The 13,054-nt window shown below is 35.9% G+C and overlaps 1 protein-coding gene across 1 annotated transcript; it reads left to right on the top strand.

The window, feature by feature from the left end:
- The first annotated feature begins 4,983 nt into the window (after nt 1-4,983).
- On the top strand, nt 4,984-12,654 carry LOC110873132 (ABC transporter E family member 2). Its single transcript, XM_022122054.2, has 12 exons — nt 4,984-5,206; nt 7,566-7,651; nt 7,744-7,841; nt 7,921-8,038; nt 8,152-8,241; nt 8,351-8,655; nt 9,155-9,350; nt 9,457-9,642; nt 9,887-10,156; nt 10,259-10,504; nt 11,664-11,986; nt 12,302-12,654. Exons 1-11 carry the CDS (start codon nt 5,104-5,106, stop codon nt 11,781-11,783), a joined length of 1,818 nt encoding a protein of 605 aa, XP_021977746.1. The 5' UTR covers nt 4,984-5,103; the 3' UTR covers nt 11,784-11,986; nt 12,302-12,654.
- Nucleotides 12,655-13,054: the final 400 nt, after the last annotated feature.

Raw genomic sequence — 13,054 nt, 5'->3', positions numbered from 1 at the left:
TGTGTGATTGATCTGTTGCTTGGGAGTGTACGACCGGACATGGTTTGTGCGATCAATCAATACATATGGAAAGTAATGGGGCCAAATATTGAGTGTGCGATCAGTAAGTCATATGACAAACATTTCCTAATTGTGCGTGTGAGTGTACGATGAAGAGACTTCAAAAAGAGTGTGGGGCCGGTTGCTAGTGTGCAGCTCATTAGGCTACACGGTATGGTGATGGTCCTCCCTTGGAGGATGGTCCGCCACGTAAGCGCCACGTAGGATGGGCATGAGGATGGGGCAAAGAGGATGGAGGTATGGAAATGGGAGAATGGACCTAAAATGTGTATATATATATTGTATGTATAGGTGTGTGAGAGAGGGGGAGGGGTGGTTTTTGTCATTTTGTGGATCGGCTCCAACGTCCAGAAGAGGACGCCAAGGACGAAGACTGGGGGGCGGCGCGGTGTTTGGTCCGGCGACGTTCCAGGATGGTGGAGGACGAACCTCCATACCGTCGAGCCTTATAACAAAATCATCAAGCCATCCTAAATCAAATAGAAAAAGACAAACGTCTTTTCATACACAATTTTAAATCACACCACATTCAAGTTGTACCCTATGCATAATTATTTGTACACCTCCATTAAAACACAACATCTAGCTCTTAACCATCTTCATCATCCTTATCACTACACAATTGATACAAAATAGTTATCATTTTCTTTCAAAACAATGAACAGATTCAGACATTAACATATTTCGTCACTCTGAATCGGATCATTATCATTTCTCGACATCACTGTTTTTATAACAAACAATCATTCAAGTGGTACAATCTCATTCTCTATTACTAACCATTCCAGTATGCATTATCAGGTTGTTCATAAAAACATCAACATGAAAACTCAGCATAAAAACATCAACATGAATCATTATTGTTCATATCATTCAAGTATAGTTCACACTTATCACCATTATCAAGCATAACCCTAAAAAATGTAGCAATCTAACCTGAATCCGACGTCGTAACAGAGTGTGTGTTGTGAGAAACACGCGTGTGTCGATTTGACAGGTGTGTCCCCCCTCGTTGGGCTAAGGGACCACGGGTTTGTGGCAGGACAGACGATAACCAAGGCAAAGGCGGGCAAAGTAGCTAAACACGAAAAAGCTTGCATCGAGAATCAGCACGTGTTCGTCCCGTTTGCTTTCTATACCTTTGGCGCTCTCGCCCCTGACACGGTGTGGTTCCTAAAGCAGGTTCAACAGGTGGTAAGCAGTAACACCGCACATGTTAAGGGGCATAATTTTGTGTTTAGTAGGGTAGGGTTTGCTATTCAGAAGGGGGTAGCGGCGCAGCTTGTTGCTCGCTTACCTGCCATTAGTTTGTAATCGTATTGAGCTTGTTCCTATTGTTTATTTATTTAGTTTTTTGATTACAAGCATAACAAAAAAAAATGGAGTTCCGATCCGAGTTAGAGGGTTGTGAGCTGTCGGAGGTTCGATCAGAGTGGGATGCCGTTACTGAACGATCGAAGTGAACGGTGTTCGCCGGTGGTTTGATCAGAGCGAAAAGGTTTGATCGGAGATATGTATTGCAGGTTTTAGAGAGAGAGAGAGAGGAGTTAGTGTGAGAGAGAGAGAGAGAGAGAGAGAGGATGATGGAAATGTTTGAGGAATTTGAGGATTAATGATCTCTGCCAACAACAACCCATAAATGTCGGCTGATGTTTTGTATTTATATTCCATGTTAATTAGTCGCACCCTCAGTGCTAATATTCTATCCATTGTGCGGCTTCATTAGGGCATCCATATATGTTCTTTTGGGCTTCTCTTGGGCCGATTAACAGGAGTGTGGGAATGGACAACTTTTGTTAAATGTAATGGTGGTCCATTAATATTTATACAGGACCTTTATGATTACATATTTCTTATACATACATTTACCAAATGGGGGAATAGTGTCAGACAACTGCCTGACACTCCCCTATTGGACCAACCAGTTTATTATATCATATCCATTTTAAATTATGTTTTTGCTTCTGTTTAAAATTACCGTTTTGCCCCTAGCTCCACTTAAACTTATGCTTTTGTTCCCATCTCAAAGTTACGATTTTGCCCTTAATTCAAAATTACGATTTTGCCTGGCACTCCCCTATTGGACCAACCAGTTTATATTTTATATCCATTTTAAAATTACGGTTTTGTCCCTCTTTAAATTTACGGTTATGCCCCCAACTCAAAATAAAATTACGCTTTTGTCCACAGCTCAAAATTACGATTTTTCCCTCGATTCAAAATAAAATTGTGGTTTTGCCCTTAGCTCATAATTACCTTTTCGCCCCCAGTTCAAAATAAAATTTTGTTTTTGCCCCTAGCTAAAAATTAGGATTTTGCCCTCTGTTCAAAAATGTGATTTTTCCCCGTTAAAAAAATTATGATTTCGCCCTCAGTTTAAAATTACGTTTTTTCCCCAGTTAAAAATAAAATTATGCTTTTGCCCCCAAGTCAAAATTACATTTTTGTCCTCGGTTCAAAATAAAATTGTGATTTTGCCTCCAGCTTAAAATTACGATTGTGCTCTTAGTTCAAATTTATATTACGCTGTTACCCCAAGTTCAAAATTACGAATTTGCCCCTGTGAAAATTTACAATTTTGCCCCTGGTTCAAATTTACAGTACTACCATCACTTTAGCTTTTGCCAAATTATGATTTTACTCCAGTAAAAAAAATACAACTTTCCCTCAGTTAAAAATTACAATATTGTCATTGTTTTAGTTTTTTTTATCAAAACTGTAAAAGTGTTTTGTTTTAATTTGTTGACTCGATTTAATTGTTTTTCGTGTCAATGAGCTGCCTAATACTCGCTCCTTATTCGGTCATCGCCCCGCAACGCGGACGGGGTATTAACTAGTTCATGCAACAATTTCATGTTAAATAAATAATTTTCGACTAACTAATTCACATAATAACCACATGATCACAAAAAGCACCGAATGTACGATAATTATAACACAGACTATCATTAATAATTCACATAATGGTATCGTACAATATAGTTGTGCGGGAAAAACCCGAAGTGTCACAGAACATGTCCACATCGACAACGCCATTTAACATATATTGCCTACTTTAACAGGTACCGTCTCAACACAACAATTACAGACAACACATGCTCCATAGAGGCAATCTTCTACAACGAAGCACTTAATGACGTTATCAAGAAAAGCTATCATGACATGGTAATCAGGGGCGATGCTTTGAAGGGGCCGGGAGGGGCGCTCGACCCCCCGAACTTTTCGGCCAGTAGTGTTATATATGAAGTTTTCGTATAGAAATTTTTGGGTATATATGGTTTCGACCCCCCGGTTCTATAGAATTTTTTTGGTATATACGTTTTCGACCCCCCGTAAAAAATATCAAGCTTCGCCACTGATGGTAATGGCTCTTGAAAACAAAAACCCAAAGGTGCTGGTAGACAAAAAAATCGTTTCAAGAAAAGAGGAAGGAAAGCTACTACACATTGCGTGAAAAAAGATGAAAGCATGGTGATGGAAAGGAATTTCTTATGGTTAAGTACACGTTCTAAGAATTTCTCACGTTTAAAAACTGTTTCTCTATAAGTTAAATATGTTTTCTATGGTACCGTGTCTCTGTGAGTTAAATACTTTAATTATTTTCTTAAGTGTTTTATTAGTCATTAAATTTTTTAATTCAAAGTAATTATAAACACAAATCATATACGTAGTCGATAAATTTATAAGTTTGCTTACAACATCACAATTTGTGATTAAGTTTACGAAAAAAGTTTATAACTCATTTATAACAAAGACATTTAATATGATACGTTCGTATGGTTTCAAGTGTGCATTAATCATTAATCATAAATAATAAATAATAATTAATATAAGTAACTTTCTGCGGTCCGGGAAACAATCTCGGGTGATAACCTAGTTTCATAATATAAAAAGCTTTGAGGGATGGATTGTGAATGCTCTAATACAATAGAATGTAACCTAGTAGGGTTTTAAAGACACATTAGATTGTAATAAAGTATATTTAGGTGTCGTGGTCTTCTCTAAACTTGTTCAACAAGTTAAAGCCTAACCTAGATAACAAATGTTATATATATATAGGGGAAGGTTCAAATGAAAACCACTAGTTATTGTGAAAACTCGAAAACTAATTAAAAAAAGCCAAAAAAACATAAAAAATTTTTTTTTTTAATTTTTTTTTGCAAACCAAATTTCGCAGCTTTTTTAATATATAAAAAAAAAAATTTTTGTGTAGTGCACATGTGTAATACTGCACATGTGTATGTATACTACACATGTGTATTATTACACATGTGCACTACACAAATTTTTTTTTTTTTTTTTTTGAAAAAAAGTTTTTTTTATATATAAAAACTAGCGATTTTTATAAAAAAAAAATTAAAAAAAAAAAAGAATTTTTGTGTGTTTTTTAGGCTTTTTTTAGTTAGTTTTCGAGTTTTCACAATAAAAGTGGTTTTCATTTGAACCATCCCCCATATATATATATATATGGGGGATGGTTCAAATGAAAACCACTTTTATTGTGAAAACTCGAAAACTAACTAAAAAAAGCCTAAAAAACACACAAAAATTCTTTTTTTTTTTCAATTTTTTTAATAAAAATCACTGGTTTTTATATATAAAAAAAAACTTTTTTTCAAAAAAAAAAAAAAATTTGTGTAGTGCACATGTGTAATAATACACATGTGTAGTACACATACACATGTGCAGTACACAAAATTTTTTTTTTTTTTTGAAATTTTTTTTTTATATAAAAAAACCTGCGAAATTTGGTTTGCAAAAAAAAAAAAAAAAATTTGTGTGTTTTTTTGGCTTTTTTAATTAGTTTTCGAGTTTTCGCGTTAACTAGTGGTTTTCATTTGAACCTTCCCCTATAGGCTATATGTGTGTATATATATATATATTGTGATTGTGATTGAAGACCATTAGTGCAAATAACAGCAATCCTCCTTAAACCCTACATCTTCTTCGTGCATACTACTCTACTCGTAACTCATCATCGTGTTCCAACCACACGCCCGAATCGATTCTCCTTTGAACTGCAACTTCTCGCTCGTTTCATCAATGGCGGGTCAATTAACGCGTATCGCCATTCTCAAAGAAGACCGTTGCAAGCCGAAGGAGTGTGGCCAGCAATGCAAGAAAAGCTGTCCTGTTGTTAAAACTGGTAAACTTAATTCTATACAGATATTGGATTACGAACTTGCTTTTTTTTTTTTTAATCCGAGGATTGTTTTGAATCGATATACTTTTTTCCAGTGATATGATAGAACTGCTTTGTTATTATGTGTTGATTTGTCTAGGGTTTGTTATTTGTTGTAGTTTTTTAAGTGGATACTGATATTCGAGTTTCTGGATTCAGTGTTATTGTTATGTGCATGGTGAATACATGCAGATCTGTATGGTCAATTGATGGCTTTTTAGTTGTCTTTGATTTCTTATTTTATGTTTTGAAATATTCCTTGTTGGTTAGTGGAGTTCGAGAGTCTAACACTAGGGTTGTTTGCTATTGCATAATTTTAGTTTGCATTATTTTTTGGAAAATTACCAAAATAGATATTTTTGACTTGACTTTTCCAAAATACACATTTTTTTTGTCTTTTCCAAAACAGTCTAGTTAGCTTGCGGCTAAACGCCGGCTAAGCATTCTAGCCGCCGGCTAACTTTAAGAAAAGACCCTAGCCACCGGCTGATCGACATGAGGCTTAGGTTAGGTGTTGCTTTCTGAATGATTAAAATAAATACGAAATTCTTAAAGAAAGGCCTATTTTGGTAATGCCTTATTTGGAGGCTTAGATGTCTCTGAATGGTTGAAATAAATATGAAATTCTTAAAAAAAAGCTATGCCTAGTTTAGTAATTTTCCGTTATTTATTTGAGTCAGTACTTTCTTTTTGAGCAAGAATATTATCAGAAAATTGCCCCAATCTTCCATTCTACTTTCTTTCTTTCGAGGGAGTACCATTTGATTTGGTTGTATGGATTCATCTCTGATTGACGGCTGCTCTAGTCTTGTGGGGAACTAACTATTGAGCCAGAAAAAAAGGAGATGAGTTTGTCTCTTTGTTGCTGTATGAATGCAAAAAGTAATAAAGTGTGTTTTTTGCTTGTTGAGGATGACCTAAATTCAAATTAGTGTAAGATTATGAAAGACTGATTGAATTATTATTAAAGGATTCGGTTACAATATATAGACATCATAACAAAACCCTAACAATCTAATAGGCCTGTGGGCTCATACTAAACTAGTAGTAGTAAGCTGCTGCTGCTGCAGGAGCAGCAGTAGTAATTAATGTCTAGTAAATTTTAAATAGCGCCTCACATACGTGAAGCTCTTGCCTCGGCTTTCAAGACCTAAATGTCTTGGAGCCCTTTATGTTTTATGAAACTGAATTGGTAAAGGTATTATGCACACCATGAGGCACAAGGTAAGGGTAAGGCGTGTGCAAATATGTTCATAGGGGATAGGGCTGAATAGGGATCCATAGTATATTATACAAACCAATAGAGAGATCGCTTCTAGTAAGACCTCCAACTCCAAATCCATATCCTGACATAAAAACATAAAAGTCAAATATAACATGTATAGACATATAATCACTCAAAAACATCAGAAAATGTTATTAAAAATATTCTTAGTAAGCTACCCAACAAGAAAATTAGTGAAAACATATAATAGGAACAAATAACACAAGACCTTATCATCCTCCTAAAAGTCCTTAACCTTAAATCCTACGTCTCTAGTGGTAAATTACAGTTTCTACTAAAACATCATTAGCATTTGCCAAACATCAACATATTTAAAATATGGTTAACATCAGTTATATAATGAACAGTTGGCATAAATAATCATAGAATCTCTTAATCAGTTAACATTACCCTTGATGGCATAAATAAATTGACATTATTAACTATCAACATCATTTAAAGAATCATTAGTTGATAGTGTGTTAAGATTTGTACAGCAGTCAAAGCTGCACAAGGCAATCGGCATTAGGCGATACAAGGCTTACGAAAGCTGGTTTCTAGCATTTTAGAAATCTAGCCGATTATCTTTTATTAGGTTTTAACACAAACGCTGTTTGGTTGTACTTTAATTTTTAGCCCTGAAGTCCTTTTCTCCTTTTTTTTCTTTCTTATTCTCGTCTAGTATCTTGACCCGGGCCAACTGCAGCAGCTCCCGCTGTTTAAGAATAGGAACCGATTATAGCACATGAAGCTACAAGGCCTAGTGTTTGTTAAATACAACTATTTGAATGAAATTGATGATTGATGGTTCTAGTGGACAAAGAAGTGTTGGTTTTAGACCCGTGACATGGCTTGATGTAGCAAATGCAAGTGGGCTAGAGAGCTTAGGAGTACTAGAGTGCATAGCCAATCTTTTGCGCGTTGAGTGCGCTTTGCGACTCTGACTACAATCACAATGAATTTATGTCAATTATTCACTGCTAGTGGTTATGCATTCAAGCTTTATACATCAAAAGATCTTTTATGGTCGTGTATTCATTTTCCTCTTTCCTTTTGCAGGTAGACAATGTATTGAGGTTAGTTCTCAATCTAAGATGGCGTTTATATCCGAGGAGTTTTGCATAGGATGTGGTATATGTGTTAAGGTTTGTATACCATTTGATTTTACTTTGCATTGCTCTCTCTCACCAATAGTAAACGCGGCTTGAGCATGGTATTCTTTGTTTTGAATATGCAGAAATGCCCATTTAATGCAATTGAGATCATTAATTTACCAAAAGATTTGAATAAAGATACAACTCATCGTTATGGGGCCAATACCTTCAAATTACACAGGTTAGCAAACCACTCTGCTTTGCTCCGTCAATGTTGTTACCTCTATTGTAACAATGACTTCTAAAACTTCTAATGGCAGGTTGCCGGTTCCAAGACCCGGGCAAGTTCTTGGTTTGGTTGGAAAAAATGGAACTGGGAAGTCTACAGCTCTCAAAGTTTTGGCTGGAAAGTTGAAACCCAATTTGGGCCGCTTTGATGTAAATCTGTTGATCCTCTTATCATTAATCTTTTCCTGCTGGTGGTATGATTATTTTTGTTACCTTTGTTTGGACCTTGGTATTAATTAATGCTTCAATGTTTTTTTTTTCAGAACCCTCCAGATTGGCAAGAAATTTTACCTTACTTCCGAGGATCTGAGTTGCAAAACTACTTTACGCGCATTCTTAAAGATAATTTAAAGGTGCCTTTTATTTTTTAAGCTGATCTAAACGGATGTCCTCCTTTACACATATACAATTTTAATTTCATAATAATGTTATTTTCTAAGTAATTTTCTTATGTGAAAATAGGCAATTGTAAAACCACAGTATGTTGATCATATTCCAAAAGCAGTTCAAGGGAATGTTGGACAAGTACTTGACCGGAAAGATGAGAGAGATGTGAAGGCAGAGCTTTGTGTTGATCTTGAGCTGAATCAGGTTATTGATCGTAATGTTGGAGATTTATCAGGTGGAGAGCTTCAGAGGTTTGCGATTGCTGTTGCTGCCATACAGAATGCTGAGATTTATATGTTTGATGAGCCCTCAAGTTATCTTGATGTCAAACAAAGGCTTAAGGCTGCCCAAGTTATCCGATCTTTGCTTAGGCCTAACAGGTTATTGTACTTATGTTTGCAATCCTTTAGTTGGCTTTCTGGGTTATGAATGGAGGTGGCAAAATGACGGGTGGGCTTGGTAAAGTCAAAACGGGTGAACGTCGAAACGGTGCATCTTTTTCTATGGAGAGCTTGACCCACACACTTTTTGTCCGTTTTAAGTTTTTTTTTAAATAACTAATGCAGATTATGATTACAAAAATACTATTAATCTATAACAATAATAATAATAATAATAATAATAATAACAATAATAATAATAATAATAATAATAATAATAATCTAATTTGTTGAAAATGTTAAATGCATTAAAAATGAACTTTGGGTTACTTTTAACTTGTTTGACGCACACTCATTTTAGCTAACGTTTTCAATTTTACCCGTTTGCAATAGAACACAACCTGAATCAACCCATCTGTAAGTTATTGGTTTGAATTTCATCATCACTGTTTATGAAACTAAGTTGCTTAATACTAATATAGTTTAATTTCAATTTCAGCTATGTGATTGTTGTGGAACACGACTTAAGTGTGCTTGATTATCTATCAGACTTCATTTGTTGCCTCTATGGGAAGCCTGGTGCATATGGTGTTGTGACACTACCCTTTTCTGTCAGAGAAGGAATTAATATCTTTTTGGCAGGGTATGTGCCCACAGAAAACCTTCGTTTTCGTGAAGAATCTCTCACTTTTAAGGTAACATTTTTAACATTTTATTATAACCATGATCATAATTATATCTTCAATATTATTGATTGTGTTTGAACTGACTTTCTTTTCTCTATGCTCTATTGGGAAATAGGTAGCTGAGAAACCACAGGAGAGTGCTGAAGAAATTAAAACATATGTGCGCTATAGATACCCCACTATGTCTAAAACGCAAGGTGGTTTTAAACTTACAGTGGCTGAGGGTGAATTCACCGACTCTCAGATCATAGTAATGCTTGGTGAAAATGGCACGGGGAAGACAACGTTTATTCGTATGCTGGTGAGACAATATTCTCTCTATAAAAGAATACACATTTGCTATTAGAGATGGCAAGACGGGCAGGTTTGGAAAGCCGTCGAAATGGGGTGGGCTTAGTTGTTGTGAACCATTTTTTTGTTTCTTTTATTTTTTACCAGTTTGACCTTTTAGAGATGGAACATAACGTGAATCGACCCATTCAATTTTAAAAGGATAGATATGATATTTGCTTTGGGTGCCTTAGTTGTATTCATCATATTTGTAGGCTGGTAAACTGAAGCCTGATACCGTGGAAGGTTCTGAGTCGGAGATACCCGAGTTTAATGTCTCTTACAAACCTCAAAAGATCACTCCCAAACCCGAATTAGTTAATTCCGTTGGGGATTGGCTACAAAAAAAGATTCCTGGCTCATATGAGCATCCACAGTTTGTTTCTGATGTGATGAAGCCTCTTCAAATAGAGCAGGATCAAAAAGTTGTCAATCTTTCTGGTGGAGAATTGCAAAGAGTTGCATTGTGCTTGTGTCTTGGCACGGTAGTTGATTCTTTGGTTTTCCGTTTCATATTTTTAATCTTTGTTCTGGTTTCTGATTATTTCCGTCATGATCTCATTTGGTGTTTGTTGTTTTGATTCCAGCCTGCTAATATATACCTGATTGATGAACCAAGTGCTTACCTTGATTCCGAACAACGTATAGTCGCTGCAAAAGTTATAAAGAGATTTATACTACATGCCAAGAAGACTGCATTTGTGGTTGAACATGATTTCATAATGGCAACTTATCTAGCAGATAGAGTAATCGTTTATGAAGGGACACCGTCTGTTGATTGTGTTGCAAATTCACCACAGTCTTTATTATCTGGAATGAATCTCTTCTTATCGGTAATATAACATTGACTATTATTTTAACTGTTTTTTTATAAGTGGCAAAATGGACGGGTTGGTAGGGATGGCAATGGGAATGGGTTGGGCAATCCCGATTATAAAACGTAGTCTCAACCTGGGCCAAAACTCATCGGGTATGTATCGGGTAATTACCCATTGGGTACCGGGTATACACCCGGGTTTCGGGTAAACCCATTAGTTTATTAAAAGTACTCTATCATAATCTAGTGTGAATGCTATACATGCTTATTTTTGATGAACAAATGTTAACGAAATACAAAGAGGAGGTGCGGTTGTGCACGCCTGTTTGAGTTATAGTTCTAAGTGTTCGGACGGAGCCCCTAATCAATGGAGGTTCCAAGGGGGCAATGCCCAGTTGCCCCCTTGGCGAGGATCAGGGGCAGCGCCCCTGGTAGCAGGGTCCACGGGGCGACAACCCCTGGCTAGGGTCGAAATTCACACAAAATCACATACCCTTTTTCTCAATTTGAGTTGTATCCGATTGGATTTTCGGGAGAAACACGGAAATAATCTTATATGAAGGCGATTACACGCCTCTCGGTTTATCCGTTGCATTCCCTTTTTCTCCAACAAAAAAAAAATTGAAAAGAAAATAGATTATCATATATACGTCTTTAAAAAATTAGAAGATATTATTTCAGGTATGTAAACCGGTATATGTTATTGGGCAATCGGGTCGGGTATATCATTAAATTATATACCCATCGGGTATATCACTAAATCCCATACCGGTCACAGTTATCTATACTTGCATATTAGTAGGTTTCTACCATCATGCTTCAGTAAGCATCTTTGCTTCTTAAACTATTCATATTGGGATTGCTTTAAGAACACTTTGCAGAAAGATAAAATCAAACAAAATATCTTCTTTATTCTTGGGCTGCAATTTTTTCGGAGATTCTGTTTATGGTTTGGTATGTCCAATCCCAGTTTGGTTGTCTTCTTGACCTAGAATAGTCAATCTCCATCTTCTTAAAAGTGGGTCAAACAGGTAGATTATAAAGACGAAACATGTCAAAAAACATACCACCTTCTAAATCGATTTTAATAATAGATTATTTCCCTTTTTTTTGCCATTTTCTTGCAATTATTTGTTGAGCGAGTTTATAACTTGTGTTTTTTATGTGTGGTACAGCATCTCACGGTCACATTTAGGCGCGACCCAACTAATTATCGACCCAGAATCAACAAGCTTAATTCAACAAAGGACAAGGAACAGAAACTTGCTGGATCTTATTATTATCTGGATGACTAACTTTTTAATTCGTGATGCATGACACCTGGAGTCGCACTTTTTTAGCTACCGCTGGTTAATCCGCCACCAAAGCCAGTGAATCATAGTGGTCTTAATTTCAAGTCCATGTTGCTGCACCATGGTTGCTACTTGCTATGTTTGAAAGAGTTTAGGCAAAACTCGGTTAATGCTTGTACTTAGAATGCTCCTGTTTTCATTCGGAGGTACCTCACTTGTACTCTTATTTGATGATAGACTAGAGCTTGGTTTTTTGGCAGTGATTTATCGTCAACATTTTGTGTTTTCTATGAGATGACATGCATTAGGTTTTTCTTGATGTTAGTCGTATCTATCTAATGATGTGTTGGATGTGCTTTGCATGAAATTTTTGGGACAAGCATATGTTTTTAAGTGTGAGGATATTTGATATCCTTGTAATTATACATCTTTGCGGTGCACTTATCCTTATGTTTTGGTTGGTTTTCATTACAAATTCATGTGGAATTTGTATTCATTTGTTTTATCTGATGAGTTTGTAGGAATTGGTGGATAAGCGAGCCAACTGGAAGAGGAAATGGTGCGGAAAAGTGGAACTGGAAAGAAGAAAGAAGTTTGGAAGTTAAAAGTTATAACAATCTGATGTCTGGATCCATAACGGACCGTTACTGATTGGTAACGGTCCGCAACCACCATTTGGAGAAAGATGAGATCACTTTCCGGTTTGACAATCTTTTGGTTTATGTTCTTCACAGTTTGTAATACGATTCCAGAACTTGTTTGCATGATGTTTATTATGAGTTTCTTGTGTTTCTAGACATCATGAGTATTGACTGAACTTATTGCTTTTCGGGTTTGATTTATGGTATAATGTGATTACTATGGACAAAATATGTTCTTTGCTAATTATTAATGGTTATGCATTTTGTTTTTAGTGATTATCTTGCTTGTTCCATGTGTTTGATTTGCTTAGTTGAGTGGTGAATCATCTAGATCAGTCTTGATTCATGCTTGAGTTGTTACCATGTGTGACTGGTTTTAAACGGTGAAGCTTGAAATATATTTTTATGGAGGTTTTCTTGCACAAAATCTTGTTTTAAACGGTTTTAATGTTATACACAACCTCACCACAAGGCCAGTGTACCTATCGTGTAGAAGTATAGTGTGGTTTTTAGAACCAAGTGCTGACTTAAGTCTAGTGGCTCCCACTACTCAACCTTGGATGTTGTTTAGTTAAATAAAATAAAAAGACAAAATGTAAAATAAAACAACATAAAATAGATGGGCGAGGCGAT

The sequence above is a fragment of the Helianthus annuus genome, chromosome 8 (assembly GCF_002127325.2).
Source record: "Helianthus annuus cultivar XRQ/B chromosome 8, HanXRQr2.0-SUNRISE, whole genome shotgun sequence".
Lineage (NCBI taxonomy): Eukaryota > Viridiplantae > Streptophyta > Magnoliopsida > Asterales > Asteraceae > Helianthus > Helianthus annuus.
This window is presented reverse-complemented; position numbering and strand designations above follow the sequence as displayed.

What these genes read in the sequence shown, in the direction of transcription:
- LOC110873132 (XM_022122054.2), top strand. Translation starts at nt 5,104, where the DNA reads ATGGCGGGTCAATTAACGCGTATCGCCATTCTCAAAGAAGACCGTTGC. An exon ending in CAACGTTTATTCGTATGCTG is followed by an intron (nt 9,643 to 9,886) that starts GTGAGACAATAT and finishes TCATATTTGTAG; the next exon opens with GCTGGTAAACTGAAGCCTGA. An exon ending in TGTGCTTGTGTCTTGGCACG is followed by an intron (nt 10,157 to 10,258) that starts GTAGTTGATTCT and finishes TTTTGATTCCAG; the next exon opens with CCTGCTAATATATACCTGAT.